Source organism: Leucoraja erinacea, chromosome 10 (genome assembly GCF_028641065.1).
Source record: "Leucoraja erinacea ecotype New England chromosome 10, Leri_hhj_1, whole genome shotgun sequence".
Lineage (NCBI taxonomy): Eukaryota > Metazoa > Chordata > Chondrichthyes > Rajiformes > Rajidae > Leucoraja > Leucoraja erinaceus.
In genome coordinates, this window is record NC_073386.1 from 18,542,770 (window position 1) to 18,560,246 (window position 17,477).

General features: G+C 42.2%; 1 protein-coding gene across 1 annotated transcript in view; it reads left to right on the forward strand.

Annotated features, from left to right (window-relative positions):
* Positions 1 to 17,477, forward strand: part of ptch2 (patched 2) — a 114,769-nt gene that overhangs the window by 68,699 nt on the left and 28,593 nt on the right. Inside the window, exons 11-16 of the mRNA XM_055641628.1 lie at positions 294 to 392; positions 1,379 to 1,504; positions 3,177 to 3,295; positions 4,081 to 4,486; positions 5,899 to 6,211; positions 16,587 to 16,729. Coding sequence (XP_055497603.1) covers positions 294 to 392; positions 1,379 to 1,504; positions 3,177 to 3,295; positions 4,081 to 4,486; positions 5,899 to 6,211; positions 16,587 to 16,729 — 1,206 coding nt within the window. The remainder of the gene's footprint in view (positions 1 to 293; positions 393 to 1,378; positions 1,505 to 3,176; positions 3,296 to 4,080; positions 4,487 to 5,898; positions 6,212 to 16,586; positions 16,730 to 17,477) is intronic.

Sequence of the window (17,477 nt, forward strand, 5' to 3'; positions counted from 1 at the left end):
ATCCACAGAATGGTGAATTGGTGGAACTCATTGCCACAGAGGCGGTGAAGCCCAAGTGATTGGGTATTTTTAAAGCGATGAAAAAGGGCATCAAAGGTTACAGGGAGAAGGCAGGAGAATGGGGTTGAAAGGAAAAGATACATCGGTCATGATCGAATGGCGGAGCAGACTCGATGGGCTGAATAGCCTCATTCTGCACCTATGTCTTATGAATGAGAAGTGAAATTTGTGTAGAATACATTGTAAAGGCAAATTTCAAATATTAATCATTTTTTTACATCTCCTGAATCTAGGTACTACCATTTCTGGCCTTGGGTATTGGTGTTGACGATATGTTTCTCCTGGCTCATGCATTCACAGAGACAGGTCAAAATAAGAACATTCCTTTCAAGGTAAAGACCAATCTCTATGTAAAACTTGAATACAGTATTTACTCTGTATAATTGTTATACAGGTACCGGAATAATCAGAAAAGCATTGTCAATGAAACTTTACACAATACTGATAGAGCATGTTTCTTTGTCAACAAGTTTGAATTAGTTGATAAGTTAGGAAACCATGATATTATCTGTTTGCTTCTCGTTAAGAACTCCTTTTAAACGGAGTTTGTACATTCTCCCTGTGACAGCGTGGGTTTTTTTTTTACTGCTTCGGTTTCCTCCCACACTCCAAAGATGCACAGGTTTGTAGGTTAATTTGCTTCTGTAAAGTGTAAATCGTCCCTAGTGTGTATGATAGTGCTACTATACAGGGTGATCGCTGGTCGGCGCAGACTAGGTGGGCCGAAAGGCTTGTTTCCACGCTGAAAGTCTAAAGTCTACTCTTAAGAGATGCATGCCTTTCCTGGCAATCTTAAATTGGTGCGTTTATACCACATGAATTATAGTTTACTGTTTATTCCCTTTGAAAGTTCAATCACAGTGAAATAAGGTGACACACTGGTCTTAAAGGTAACATAAAAGGAACAGAGATTTATTTCTTGGGAAATAAAAAAATCCAGTGCAAATAGAACTTAGACACGAAGTGCTGGAGTAACTCAGCGGGACAGGCAGCATCTCTGGAGAGAAGGACGGGGTGGCGTTTTGGGTCGAGACCTTTCTTCAGACTGATGTCTGAAAGTTGAATAGAAGTTAAATAGAAGTTGCAGCAGACAGCAAAGATGGAGAGAGAAGCAAAATTAACATTTCAGGTAGATAAGCTTTCAGCAGTAATTGTTGTGATTTGGTTCAGCTTGGGAACAATTATTTAAAAATAAATCTACATTTTTGTGCAGATATGCAATAATCCCTCCGTTTGCTCAATTTTGCCCACAAGTGCAATTGATCTTTGTTATTTGAAGCATGCCCATAGCTCTTCACTGTTTTGTTTCATGCTAAAGGACAGAACAGGCGAGTGCTTGAGACGAACTGGGACCAGCGTCGCGCTCACATCCATTAATAACATGATTGCTTTCTCGATGGCTGCATTAATTCCCATCCCTGCTCTTCGTGCCTTTTCCTTGCAGGTAAGTGAATCATATGAAGCAGCCTGGGTACGCATCAGGTGCTCAGTGTGTACATTTTCAAAGAAAATCTGCGAAATGTTTTATGTGCTTAAGTTGGAAGGTGGTGGGGGGGGGGGGGGGGGGGGGACTAGGCAGATGGGATGAGGGTGGATTAGGGGCTGTAAATTCCTTTGCTCCAGGTGTTACATGCTTCTTTGAATTTACCTGCACCACCCCTGTTGCTTACCTGCAGGTGTCTGCCACAGAGCAGCTTAACTGTCTGCTGCACAACAATGTGGCTTGTTATTAGGTGTATGGGAGAGGTGGTTTGGCTTCTGAAATGTGATGAACCGATGAGAACTTTCTGCAATTAAAATGACAAAAAAATAGCAGTTTTAGAGAGCTGGAAAATCATATTTTGATTATCATCTAACATTTACCAAATACATTTTTCTACCGCAAACGTACCTTTCTGTAATGGTCACTAAAACTGAATTAATATTAATTTATTTTTCTTTGTGGACTCTTTGTGGAACTGCATGGAAAGTAGGATTACAGACATAAAGCAGCTGGGATCGATAAATGAAGGGCATTGCCCAATTCATTGATAAACTGGTTAATTTATTAGGGAGTCGTGGATAAGGAAAATATCATTATACATCCATTTGCTTTCCATTGAGTAGTGATTGTTTTCCTCTCCTGTGCCTTCCTGAAAGCATTGTATTTCCTCGCATGCTGATCTGCTGAAAGGAGTCCCATTGGCCTACTGTACTTGGCAAGGCCTGGAGTCACTGATTGAAAACAATAGAAAGAGCATTAAGCAACAAGAATCTGACGGGGATGAACACAGGGCCCTCCTTTTGCACAGCCAACCTAGTTGGCATAAATGATGGGATATATCATCCGCATGTCAACTCCAGCAATGTGATCTGCCTGAGCCTTCTGGGTGGTCCAGGAGATAATAATATATTATAATGTCTGCCTTGGGCAACCCCACCCCCTCCTTGTTCACTTACATCAGACTGCTTTGACCTGAAAACCCCCCTTCACTTTAATGTTTATGTGGAGGAGGGGAGTAAGGGGGGTCTATATTTTGGAGTATCGGGGGGAGGGGGGAGGTAGGGTGGTTCTTGCATCAAATCCTTCAGTGATTTAATATTTTCTTTGGCTAAATACAGGGCTTTGGTGAGGTCTGGAAGTGGGTTGTAGTACAACTCACTTAAAGCTAGAAATATCTTGGGTAGAAATCAGAAACTGCTGTTCTCTGAATACTTTGCCTGAGGCCTGGGGCCTCCAGTGAAGCTATAGGTTTCAATTATGTTTCGTTCGAATCTTAAAGAGACACGCTAAGTTGATAGGCAGCCTGACAAAGCAGCACAGGAGTTAATAGACAGAACAAAAAATGCAGAAAAACAGTCAGCAATAAACGCATTTGACACAAAGAGTACGTATTCGGGAAGTTAAAAATCTAGAGATTACGACAGATATTGTGCGGAGGTACCTCTGCTCCAAGTATTACGGTAGAGAATGGAGTATTCATGGTGGGCTGTTGACTATCATTAATTAATGCCATTCCCTCATCCCACTAATCTTTGTGACTTTTCAAACTCGTTATTCAGAAAATTTCAAAATCAAGGCTTTGATATTAGAATGCAGATTAATAATTAATATCTTCATTCCTTGCCCTTCACAGGCTGCAATAGTCGTGGTTTTTAATTTTGCCATGGTGCTCCTCATTTTTCCTGCCATCTTAAGCTTGGACCTTCATCGACGGGAAGACAAAAGACTGGACATTTTCTGCTGCTTTTCCAGGTGAGGCTTGCTCTTATAGAATCATGGAAAATAAGGAGAAATTAAAAAAATTTGTGCCATTACTTGTCAAGACCAGGCGGCCGAAAAACTGGTCAAAGTCCAGAGTCAAAAGTGAGCCAAGTGCATTTCAACTACTTGGTTTGCACCATTCCAAATGACCTCTATCCATTGACCTTAATGCTTCAATGTATAGATTTCTGCCAATACACTTTCATGTGTTCCCTGATACAAAGGTTGCCCAGACTCGCCTCCAGTTACAACTTGACATTGAATAAAGTCATTAAAGAAGCGGAGAAGGGAAAGCCATTCGAAGTGGGAAGCTCTCTCAACTCCTGATTGTTGAATTGCTTGAGGTGCATTGTGCTCCTGCATTTTAGGCCAGGGATGGCACATGTGAATACTCCTTTATTGTAATAATGAATAACGTCATGATCTGAGCACCATCATCGGGTCAACCACATGAAACATTTTAGATACTGGCACCCACCACAACATCTGTTACCTTCCCAAAAAGGGATAAACATGGGACAAAGCTGCTTCCAGCCATGAAAGGAATACGTGGGAGTGATTTCAAGGCCATAATTTGACTTCAGGAATTAATTCAGGGAATAGTTAGAAACCATTTAGTTTTTATGGTTTTTGATGATCAATGAATTCCTCAATAAAATTACTTGTTCATAATCAGTCCCAGGCATGCTTTGTTATTATTCAGTGTTGCACGACAATGTATAATGATATAAATGACGGATAGATTACATGACAATGTATGTTTGTTTTTTTTTCAGCCTCTGCTCAACGAGGGTAATACAGGTCCAGCCACAGGAGTTTGCAGATGCGAATGATAGCCACAACTTTCACCCTTCTCTGAATGGAGGGCCAACATTTAGCCACAGCACCCTGATCACCACCACCGTGCAGGCCTTTACCCAGTGCGATCCCACCGGACAGCACATTGTCACCATCATTTCGCCAACATCTCAGATCTCCTCGACTCCTCCCGTCATTGTGCCTCCAGCAGAGCACCTTGGCTCTCAGGGAATGGACCCCACCAGCTCCACCCGGGACTTACTAGCTCAGGTGGACGAGGCAAATGCCTGCAGGGAATGTGTTCAGATGCCCTTTGTCAAGTGGAACCTGGCGGATTTTGCACGGGACAAGTATGCTCCACTCCTTCTCAAGACGGAGTCCAAAGTAAGCAATTTTCAACTATTTTGTCTTTAATTTAGCTTAGTTTATTGTCACATATACCGGGGTACAGTGAAAAGCTTTTGTTGCGTGCTAGCCTGTCAGCGTAAGGGACGATACATGATTACAATTGCGCCATTCACAGTGTACAGACACATGATAAGGGAATGACGTTTAGTGCAAGATTGTCTTGCAAGTCCTAATACAAGATAGTCTTTGTATTACCATAAATATCATGGCCTGGAAGAGTAATCTTGTAGCTCTGATCACTTCACCTCAACTGGCATGAAACACGATATTGCTGATTTCCTGTTTGTTTTACACATGACTCCAGAGATTTAACAGGTCTCTTTCCAGCACGAGTCAAACATACACTTTTAATGAGAAGTAACATTTTATCTTTGTGCTGGGAAACTGCGTCCACTCCAAGAGACAGCCATATTTTCTTTGTGCAGCAACAGCCAGCAAGTGGACCATGGTGAATTTCACCATTTACTTCCTGTCCACTGGGGGTCCTTTACCCGTGACCCCAACACCTTTACACCCAATCTCACTTCCTAAAACCTCACTTGGTCGGGGCCTCAACCTGATGATCACCCGGGAACCTTTGACCCTTTTTACCCCAAGACCCAGTCGCCCTAGATTCCTGAAACCTTGATATGCCCGTTCTTTCCTCTAAAGCCCGACTGGCCTGTTCCTGATTCAGCAAAGTCCCCATGAGGTCCAACATAACCACCAGGACCCAAATTCTACCTCCCATCCCTGACCTAATTGTCACATTATAAATGGCATTCCTTGCTTTCCTGTCTCCGTGAATGTGTGCTGGGTCTAGCGTGCTTGCTGCTACCCTAGAGAAATTTAGCTCAAGTACAAAGAATTCTAGTATGTCACCACTGGACACCCAACAAGGGAAAGGCTGACTTTTAAAATTCATAGTCCTCATTAGTATTCACACTTGTTTGGCTCTGTAGCTTGTACCCAGAAAGCTGCAATGAAAGAAACATCTCATAAACGCTCCGGTCTTTTTCCCCTGATTAAAAGTTCAGCAGCAGGGTTTGTGGGTTAATTGGCCTCTATAATTGCTCCTAATATGCAGGGAGTCATGATATTGAACATGTGTGAATGGGTGATCAAAGGGCCTGTTTCCATGCTTTATCTAAACTAAACTAAGCATTGGTAGGGGCGTCAGTGGTTATGGGGAGAAGGCAGGAGAATGGGATTGAGAGGGGAAGATAGATCGGCCATGATTGAATGGCGGAGTAGACTTGATGGGCCGAACAGCCTAATTCTGCAACTTTTGACCTTTTGAACTTATGAAGCACTGTCAAATCCTTATTGGTTTGGATAAATGCTGTGTATTGTGCATAGATTTGAATTGTGATATATTCATTCATTTATGGTTTTACTTAACAACCTAGATTGTCGTGTTGGTCCTCTTCATGGCCTTGCTCGGGATGAGCCTTTATGGAACTACCATGGTTCATGATGGGCTGTACCTTACAGACATTGTTCCTCGTGAAACCAAGGAGTACAATTTTATTGAAGCCCAGTTCAAGTATTTCTCCTTCTACAACATGTACATCGTCTCCATGGGAGGGTTTGATTACGCTGCATCCCAGACGTTGCTGTATGACCTGCACAGGAGTTTCAATGGCATCAAATACATTGTCCGTGAAGAGGATAAAGAGCTGCCAAAGATGTGGTTGCATTACATTCAGGACTGGCTAAGAGGTAAGAGTTCAAAGCTTCCCTTTCATATTTTTCGTACACGATTGAATTGTGAACAGTAAAGTATGTAAAAGTTTGCATGGAGAAAATAGCACCAGACAAAAAAAAAACAAAGTTAGCTTGTGCATCTGAAGGTGAAATTCTGAAACCTAAACCAGATCTCCATTAGTAGTTTAGGGTTAAATTTACTGGGCACTATATAATAATCTGCTCCTAATCTTCTTGGCCATATATCCCCAGCCATAATTTTTATGACATGAGCTTTTGAATTTAACATCTGTTAATTACAACATTGCAGGGGGTACTTGAAGTGAGGTCTGGGGTTCTGAAGAATAGCATAGGAATGTATACTTTGGGGCCTTGTGTATACAAAGTGACAGTCACTGCACTTCAAAGTAATTCTTAGTATGTAAAGCATATTGAGATGTTTCTGAGAGACATGGAAATGCAATTCTTTCTCTTGTGGCAAACCACAGTATGTATTTCGCTGAACTATTGGAACTCTGTGAAGTTTTATAGCATGTCAGCTAGAGACAATATGAATTGTTTGACGCCTTGTCTCCTCTTATATGGCTGATGTAAAAGCAGAACGGCAATCATAATTTTATGTGCATGCGGTTGTTGTATCAGGGGTGACAGACTATATTACTGCAAAGGCCAGTGATACTCCCTTAATGATTGAGGGATCTGGAAATAACTTACCATTCAGGACGTTAATCATTTTTCCATATTCTGAACTACGCTTTTTATTTCATTTTAGTTAACTTTGTCTCAATGTCTCTCTGCTTCCAAGCCTGTGCACTTTGCTTCCCACACACTTGCCCCGATTTTGTGCAGAGACTTTGAGCCAATAAAATAAAATTTCACGGGACAATGCAGTGTCGCTGCAGTAGAGTTGCTGCCTTACAGCGCCAGAGACCCCGGTTTGATCCTGACTACGGGTGCTGTCTGTCTGGAGTTTGTACGTTCTCCCCGGGACTTGCGTGGGTTTTCTCCAGGTGCTCCGGTTTCCTCCCACACTCCAAAGACGTACGGGTTTGTAGGTTAATTGGCTTTGGTAAAATTGTACATTGGCGCATGATTGTGTCGGATAGTGTTAGTGTACGGGGATCGCTGCTCGGCATGGACTTGGTGGGCCGAAGGGACTGTTTCTGCACTATCTCCAAGCTAATAGTAAGTCTGATCTTTGTGATATTAGCTGTTTACTTATCAGATGGGGGTTTTGACACTCTATGTTGAAAGACCACACGTTTTCTTGAAAGTGGAAGGAGGTGATCGTAAATGATCCTATTGCAGACAATTGACCCAAACTTGCATTGCTCATGGGGTGGTGAGAGGCTCATGCACCTTGAGTTTATGACTTGTGGTGAACAAAAGCTGTCAACATTCATCCAATAAATTAACTTGTTAAAGAGATGTTAATCACAACGGGACCTTCCCAGCGCAAAACAATGCCTCAGACTTTATTCTCTCCCACCCTGCTAGATCCCAATCATAACTACCACATGGATTACTCTAATCCAGTTGACCAAAGCTGTTGAAACTATTGCACATGGCCTTTAAACTTTGACTAATATTGCCATCTCTCCAAAGTTATTGCATTGTTTGGCTGATCGAGCATTGAGAATACTTGACTTTTAAACTTGTTATAACAAAAGTGCCAGGAAAGCGTGTTCCAAATGCTCCTTGCTCTTCAATCAACCCTGTGGTACTTTTATTCCTTGCCTGATTTTTTCCTCTCTCTCCAGCTTTCCTGCTTGCAGTTTAAAACTCTTGTGCACTTTAGTCAATCATATCTATTTCTCCACCTTGCCTGTAAAATGTCTGGAATGTTTTCTATTTAAATGCAAGTTGTTTGTGCTGAGCCGTATACTCGGTCTGCTGTATCTCAAACTCTAGAGATGTCGTTTTTCAGTGAAGTGTGTGTTGTTTTAAAAAGATTGAGGCAAGCATAAATGACAAGTGAATTACATCATGAATCCACAAAGAACTCTTTAGTTATGGTAATAATTATTAAGACTCATTTGAGTGCATAACCTGAAGAATGTCAGTGCTACCAAGCTGCTGATTCTAGAGAGGTCTGACTCCAATAAGATGAAGTAACCTTTTATCACATTGGACTAAAAACCTGGATGGGAAGGAAAACAATTGGTATTTGTTCATTACTATCACGTGTACCGAGTTGAAAAACTTTGTTTTACGTGCAATCCAGGCAAATCACACCGTATATGAGTATATCAATTATGCAAAAGAGAAAATAAGCAGAGTATAATATATAATGTTAGCTACAGAGAAAGTGCAAATGAAAAAACTGCAAGGGCAGCAACTGGGTTGATCAGAAGATCAGGAATTAATTCATAGCTATAATTATGAAAAATCTAGAGTGATTAAATGCTACTGCAGTGTCAATGCGTGCCAATATTAGGAGTACAATCAAAACAATGAATGAGTGGATGGCACGGTGGCGCAGCAGTAGAGTTGCTGCCTTAGAGCCCTTGTAACACTGGAGAGTGGGTTCGATCCCAACTACAGGTGCTGTCTGTATGGAGTTTGTACATTCTCCCCGTGACCTCGTGGGTTTTCTCCGAGATCTTTGGTTTCCTCCCACACTTAAGACTTACAGGTATGCAGGTAAATTGGCTTGGTATAAGTGTCAATTGCCCCTAGTGTGTGTAGGATAGTGTCAATGTGCAGGGAGCGCTGGTCGGTGCGGTCTCATTGGGGCGAAGGGCCTGTTTCTGCAATGTGTCTCGAAACTAAACTAAACTAAATGCGTTCACAGCTACATGGGTGATCTGACAAAAATAGATTGATTAATAATTTTTGACGGATTAGTGTGAGAAAGGGATGGATATGCAGGGACAAAAAAAATATGATATCCATGGTACAAAAATGAATTTTAAATCTGTTTCTTTGCCACTTGGATAAATCAACCGACTTATCTTTTCAGACAGCAACATGGCCCTGGTAAGCTGTGCCATATGTTTACCTGCTATGATCTCCTGCAGTGTTAGAGAGAGTGTAGCTTGTTGGTGAGACCTCTTCTAGAATCAGTAAGCTTCATGTAAAAGCAGCTAATATGGATGAGATAAACACACAAGCACACTAGGTAAAAAACAACACACATCAAATGAAAACAAGACCAAAATGCTTTGGTTCCTTCACTCGGGCTAGTGCACTCTTTCCCTGATTAACCCATGTTGTAGCATTTCTGTCTCAAGGATTGGGTGGGGTGGGGGAAGAGAGAGAAGTTAATGGAATGAATTATAGAACTTCAAAACTACAGACCGATGATATGCGAAAGGAAATTGGGGAAGGCACCAGATGCTGGTAGTGAAGAAATATAGTTCTCAAAGGGTTGCAGGGCTGGACCAGATTATAAAGTAAGGAAGTACCAACAAATATACTTTTCAAGAATTAAAGGCAGACACACTTGTCTGCACAGCGTTAAGATGGGACAAGGGAGAAGTCCTCAGTGAGGGCAAGAGTTGTAGAGACACTCTTCATTTCCAATTGGCACTGGTCCAGTTTCCACCTAAACACAGAGAAAGGCGTTTTCTATATGTGTGTGGCATTTCAATTCACAAGTTTTAATTGTAATGATATACAGCTGTGACTTGACATTCTGAACACATTTGTGGGTGGCATGCTTTATTGGGTTATGATAGCTTTGAGAGTCAGCCATCGAGTTATGTGGCACAGATACAGGCTCTTTGGCCCAACTCATCCATGCTGACCACTGGGCCTTCTTGAACTGTTTCATTTGCATGCATTTGGTCCATATCCCTCTAAACGTTTCCTATTCATGAACCAGTCCATATAATGTCTTTAAAACATTGTTATTGTTCCTGTCTCTACCACTTTCCCTGCCTGTTCATTCTCTATACCTACTGCCATCTGTATGAAAAACCTGCCTCTCAATTCCTCTTTGAATCTTCACCCTATCACTTTAAACCTATAACCTCTATTTTAAGGCATCACTATCTTGGGAACAAGACCATGACCATCCACCTTATTCATGGCCTTTATGTTTTGTAAACCTTTACAAGATTGCCTTCTTCGCTCTAAGGAAACCTCCCCGTCTGCCTAATCCGCCTCCTCACAACTCGAGCCCTCCAGTCGTGGCAACATATTTGTGAATCTGTTCTGCATCTTCTCTAGCTTAATCATATCCTTCCTATACTAGGACGATCAGAACTGCACACAATATTCCACATGGGGTCTCAACAGCAATGTTCTACTTAGCTGTAATATGATGCTCCAAATCTTGTATAAAATGCCCTGTCTGATGAAGGCAAGCAAGCCACAAGCCTTCTTCACCACTTGGCTACCTGTGTCACGACTTTCGGGGAACTTCATTGTGGGCCGAAGAGCCCGTTCTTGTGCTGCACTGTTTAATGCCCTCCCTATGGTCGCGTCATTAATTGTATGAAACCCTGCCCTGGTTTAACTTCCCAAAATGCATTACGTTGCACATAACTGAGTTAAATTGACTATATTTTCAATGTCATCGTTGTTGTAGATGAAGGAGTCTGATTTCTGTAGAATAGGACAAATGTGTTGTGTAAAATTGCACTGAATTCTAGCAATTGGTGGATCGCCAATGGGGAGGTGTTAATTCCAAACTTTCAATGATGAATAGAAGGTTTGCAGTTGGAGTAAGGTCCAAATGACACTTGATTCATGACATGCACGACCGTTATTAATAGATCATTGAGTTTATATGTTTATATTTCAAAGAAATATCGTTTAATTTTCATACTATCCAAACTACAAAGAGTTATCATTTCTATTAATGTATCATACTGTAATGATCTCTGTTGACTTTGAGTTTTCTTCCGTTTTGCAAAGCTTAAATATCTTGACATTGTCTCTGCACAACCAAGGCTAATGTAATAATGCCCGATTACAGGTGATTTCAATGCACTTAACATTGGCTCAACCCTCAGAGACGTTGCACAGAAAGCACCCTTGTCCATGTCCATGCTGTAGGACACTGTGAAAGTACTATCCAGTTAATTTGCAACATTAGACTTTACTTTGGAGCTTAGAGGTACAGCGTGGAAACAGGCCTTATGGCCTACTGAGTCCATGTCAACCAACAATCACCCTGTACACTTACACTATCCTCCACACTAGGGACAATTTTACAATTATTATCAACGCCAGTTAACGTACAAACCTGTACATCTTTGTAGTGTGGTGGAAACCGTAGCACCCGGAGAAAACCCACGTGGTAACAGTGAGAACTTACAAACTCTACACAGACAGCACCCGTAGTCAGGATCGAACCCGAGTCTCTGACGCTGTGAGGTAGCAACTCTACCCCTGTGCCTCTGTGCCGTTTAACCAAACTGACCAATGTTTCATGGGTTAAGTTCCAAGAAAGAAAATGAACATTCTTTAACCCATTGTTGACCACACTTGTGCTGCAAAGGAAAAGAAAAATAGGGTCACAACACATATTGTTCAAAAAGTTTTCAAATCAATAGATATTTTGCCTTTAGAAAAAAGTTCTATGCTGCTGCATAGAAGCCCTCGGAAGTGAGCTTTTATTGTTATCTTTGATCTGATGTTTGGTTCAGACACCTTATTTCAAATGCAAACATCACAGAGAAATTGCAGCATTCAAAAGGTTGTTTTCTTGTGTAGTTAGGAAATATTTTATTAAGTTTTCCTGGAGGATATTTAAAAAAAATTGCTGTGCTTCATCCAAGGATTCATTTCCTCACAGATCAGATGTGTAATTCTTGACATCTTGCTGACGGATCTGAATTCAAAATCCTGCATCTCAATTTTAAAGTTGGCTTCAAAGGAGAATGAGCTAATCCCTTTCAACTGACAGCCCTGCGATATGTTTGCTGATCATTGTTGAGAGATTTGAGTGCCGCATATCTCAAGCACACTTCCTCGTCAACACCTTCCATTCCTCTTCAAAGTATTCTTGGGTTTTTTTTCCATGTGGCCCTACTGCTGAACACGTGTCCGCTCCTGTTTTGTCCTAGACTTTCCCTGTACGGGCTTGGTGGTGCCCTCTGGTACCAGCGAACAGCGTTGTATTGAAACATTCGGCAGTGAAAACACAGCTGTCTCCCAGCTCTCCCAAGTACAGAACAGAGCGCAGAATCTTTCTCTGAAGAGCTGAATTCCCTTCAGGGCTGAGTTGGAGGGGGTGTGGGTGGGGGAGGTAGTGAGGTGGGGGGGGGGGGGGGGGGGGGGGGGGGGGCAGGGAAGGGGGGAGCAGGAAATACAACAATGCTTTTTTTCTTTCCCGAGTAAGCCTCCTCGTGTTACATCCTCATGCCTTGAGGGCTTGGCTTGTTTGCGTTTGCGATATTGAATGACAAGGTGTGTTTACATTTCAGCATAATCGCTCTGCCAAACACCCAACACTTTACCAAGAACATGCATGAGGTCGGAGCATTATCCTACCTTAGCCCTGTAATTGAAGACACAGTTGGAATCTCATTACAAGGCTGAAGATTAGGATTCTTTTATTATAGTTTGGTTTCAACACTTCCTCCAAATGAATTGGTATTTTTATGTTTCTCCCCCCCAAGTGATACTGTTGCAATAACAATGATTTTAGCAGCCCCATACGCACTCTCCCTCTCTTCCCCCACTCCCCCCCTTCTCCCACCCCCTCCCCCTCTCTCCTGCACATGTATTTCCATTCCCCTTACAAAGTATTTAAGAAGGAACTGCAGATGCTGGAAAATCGAAGGTACACAAAAATGCTGGAGAAACTCAGCGGGTGCAGAAGCATCTATGGAGCGAAGGAAATACGTTTCGGGCCGAAACCCTTCAGGGTTTCGGCCCGAAACGTTGCCTATTTCCTTCGCTCCATAGATGCTGCTGCACCCGCTGAGTTTCTCCAGCATTTTTGTTTACCCCTTACAAAGTACTTTTCTTCAGGTTTGCTAACAACATGGCAAATGCACCTGACATCTGGCTAGCTTTTTGCTCGAAGACCTGACATTAGGAAGATGTGCACACCCCCACACAGCTTCTCTCAGCTCAGACAGTGGTTAGTATCCTTTGTGAAGCTCCTGGTAGGCAGAAACGCTCAATCTTTGAAACTCTCGACCTAAGTCTCCCTAGACTCCCACCAACAATTTTTTTGAATCTATGTTGTTGACAGACAGTGGACAGAGGTTTCAGAAATGAATCTGTGCAGCTTTGCTTTAAAAGAACCAAATCTTTGAGGGTCTCTGCAACCATCCCATCCCCCTTCCCAGTTCTTCCAATTAAAAGATCAAGTACTTTAACTTGAATTGGCAAATATGTTTGGCTGATGGAACATCTTTTCTGCTCAAGAGATAAAATAGAACATAAGCCTTTCATTTCATAATAGTAGTGAATGCATGTCAAAAGTTTTGTTCAAGTGTACTTCTTTCTTTGCAACCAGTAAAATTATATCTTAGGAGAATTTATTAAATGAAATGGCCATGGCATGATTGCAGAGGATACTTCATTTTTATACAATTTAACACCCGAGGCGGCACTGTGGCACAGCGGTAGAGCTACTGCCTTAGAGCGCCAGAGACCCCGGTTTGATCCTGACTACAGGTGCTGTCTGTACAGTTTGTACCTTCTCCCCGTGACCTGTGTGTGTTTTCTCCGAGATCTTCGGTTTCCTCCCACACTCCAAAGATGTACAGGTTTGTTGGGTTAATTGGTATGTAAAAGTGTCCCTAGTGTGTGTAGGGTAGTGTTAATGTGTGGGGATCACTGGGCAGTGCACACTCGGTGGGCCGAAGGGCCTCTTTCTGTGCTGTATCTCGAAATTTATATATAAATAAATAAACGTATTAAAAAATGTATAAGCTATGGTATAGCATAGGTATAGCATAGATATGCTATACCATGCCACATGTATAGCATTTCTACCGCTATTAGCAACAAAATGTGCTCGGAACTCTAATGGTGCACGATAACTATAATGTTTTGGGGGTGGGGGGGGGGGGTGGGGAATTCACCTTGACTGTGATCAGGAACTCGGCAAACTTTGAAGTCATTGGCGCATGTCAAGATTTTATCACTTGAGGAACGTCAGCGGCACAGATTGAAAGAACTAACATTGGGAAACAAACACAGATGCAAAATAAAAGTGAAATAAAGATGGTTGAATGTTCAAAGAGTTTGCCAGATGGAGTTTACTGGTTTTTAAAAAATGCCTTTGTCACAGCCATAACAGATTGAGCAGACTAGTGCTTTTTGAAAACCAGTGTATCCTTTTCTGTAGGACCACACAGGGTAGCATTCAATATACTATAATGTAAAAAAAAAAATCTTCCAAACCATGCCCTTTAATAAACTCCATGCATTCCCCATATTTTATTTGTGGTTTTTGTTCAGTGATGTTAAATTACTGCTTTGAGATGGGTTTCTTTTCAAACCACTAAATCATGGCAACAGCTTGTTCAGCAAAGTTTTCCTTAAGTCATTCTTTTGCAAAGAAAAAGGCAAACCTTGATGGCTGCTAGGGTGAAGGATGTAATTGTAGACAGAAGAGTGCACAATCTCTATTGGGAGACACCGTGGCGCAGCGGTAGAGTTGCTGCCTCACAGCGCCAGAGACCCAGGTTTGTTCCTTACGATGGGTGCTGTCTGTGTGGAGTTTGTATGTTCTCCCCGAGACCGCGTGGATTTTCTCCGGGTTTCTGGTTTCCTCCCACACTCCCAAAATGTACAGGTTTATAGGTTAATTGGCTTCTGTAAATTGTCCCTAGTGTATAGGATAGTGCTACTGTAGGGGGTGATCACTCGTCTGCGTGGACTCGGTGGGCCGGCCACTTTCTATGCTGTATCTCTAAAGTCTAAAGGTGCTGGAATCTGGCGCAAAAAACAAATATCTGGAGGAACTCGAGATGCAAGAGACTGCCTATGCCGAAATCTTGAGTTAAAAAACAAAGTGCTGGAGGAACTCAGCGGGGTCAGGCAGCATCTGTGAAGGGAAATGGACATAAGAGGTTTCGGGTCGGGACCCTTCTTCAGACTCTCCATCACTGTGTTTTGTTTTGCTGGAGGAGGAGCTCAATGGGTATTATCTGTGGAGGCAGTGGGGATCGCTGTCCCGAAACATCAACTATTCTTCTGCCTCCACAGATGCTGCCGAACCTGTTGAAGTACTCTAGCAGTTTGTTTTTGTGCTGAGGGATGTCAAACTGGGGAGTGAGACCTTGCCATTTCAATAGCATGCATCACCAGATGCAGCGGCTGGGGTGGTGGTGGCGGGAGGGAGGGAATTACTGAAGCTCTTGTCTGGCACAGGATAGAGTTCCTTCTATACCCCAATAGTGCATGTGGATTGCAGATGAGGAGTCAAACTGCATTTGAGATTCTTTCCAGTCTAACAGTCGATAAATACTGTATTACATGTGCCTCAGTTATTTGATGTAACACTTTGCCCTTTTAAATTTTACCCACCAATTTCTTGCTGGCCCAATGCTGTAACCCACATTGTGCCATGCCATGGGAGATTTCCCAGTATGAGTTTAAGCATCCATTTACTTTCATCAAGTTAGTGCAGAATGGCAACTCATCAAGCGTGCAAGTGAAATGAAAGTGAAATTTAAAGATAGAAACATGGAAACATAGAAATTAGGTGCAGGAGTAGGCCATTCGGCCCTTCGAGCCTGCACCGCCATTCAATATGATCATGGCTGATCATCCAACTCAGTATCCCGTACCTGCCTTCTCTCCATACCCCCTGATCCCCTTAGCCACAAGGGCCACATCTAACTCCCTCTTAAATATAGCCAATGAACTGGCCTCAACTACCCTCTGTGGCAGAGAGTTCCAGAGATTCACCACTCTCTGCGTGAAAAAAGTTCTTCTCATCTCGGTTTTAAAGGATTTACCCTTTATCCTTAAGCTGTGATCCCTTGTCCTGGACTTCCCTAACATCGGGAACAATCTTCCTAAAGATAAACTTTTGTCTTCAGAGCCTTAATCCAGTAGAGTAAATTGCGCCTCAATTTACAGGATTTGACTCATCTTTGCTCGACTGGAATTTATAAAAGCTGACTTTATAATGGGCGAGCGATGCATTTGGCGAGATTACTTCATAGGCGGTGAAGAAGAAAAGCTACCTTGCAGTAATTTCTAGTTGTTACCTGATATACCAGTAGCAATCGGAGGGGAAATTCCTAAACCTTTCATAGAATTATGCTGGTTTTGATGGAAAATACATTCCAAATGTCTCATTATAGTTTGAAGACTGAATAAGTGGAGTTTTGAGAATGATAAGGTAGGGCGCTCACCTACGGATGTTCGATTGACCATATTCCTCTAGACCAAAGGACTAAAGAATTTCCTGCTAATTGTAGAAGTATTATACCATTCCTTTTCTTATGCATATGTCTTGTTCATCCAGGACTCCAGGCTGCATTTGATGAAGACTGGCGGACAGGCAAAATTACCAGGGAGGGTTACCGTAATGGTTCAGAAGATGGTGTCCTTGCCTATAAATTACTCATACAAACAGGAAACAAGAAAGAACCCTTCAACTACAACCAGGCGAGTTTTTAACCCATCTGCATGAATTGAACGTAGAGGGCATGAGAATTGCTTTCTTTAGCTGCCTAAACTTGTCAACTGGAGACCCATTCAGAATATAGGGATAACAAAACAGGAAACAGGAAATGCCACATTGGTGCCTTGAGGTATTCTGGGATTAAAGCTGGTTGGGACATATAACCAGAGCAAAGCGGAGGGAGTATTAATCTGGATCACTCTTGTACATGAATGTTACTCTGGGTCACTCTTGTACAAGTACTCTAGTACCTGGATCTCTTGTACATGATTACATAGTGGCTGAGGTCCTTGCTGACACTGTGAGCTTCTGAAGCTTGCTTAAAACCTTCTTGGAGTTGGAGAGAATGTTTTTTTTTTGATTATTGTTTTATTTTCCTTTGGTCCCAGGAGATTATGTGACTCCTGTTTGGGGGCTCATGACGTTCGGTGACGTCGTGAGTATAGTGGACTATTTTGTCTTGCCCTGCCATCATATTTATGTACTTATGTGCTGCAAATATCTGAACTTGCTCTGCAGCTTATATACATTCTCTTCACTCCACCATCCTCCCAAGTTGAAATACTATCCTCACATTACTTATATCTATAAACAGAAGTGAAACAAGAAACAAAAGATGGCAAATTCTGCAAGATATGAAGCTTTAATATGGGATTCTAGATTTTCATGATCGATCATGAAGAAGGGGGATAAGAGGGGAAAATAGATCAGCCATGATCGAAAGGTGGAGCA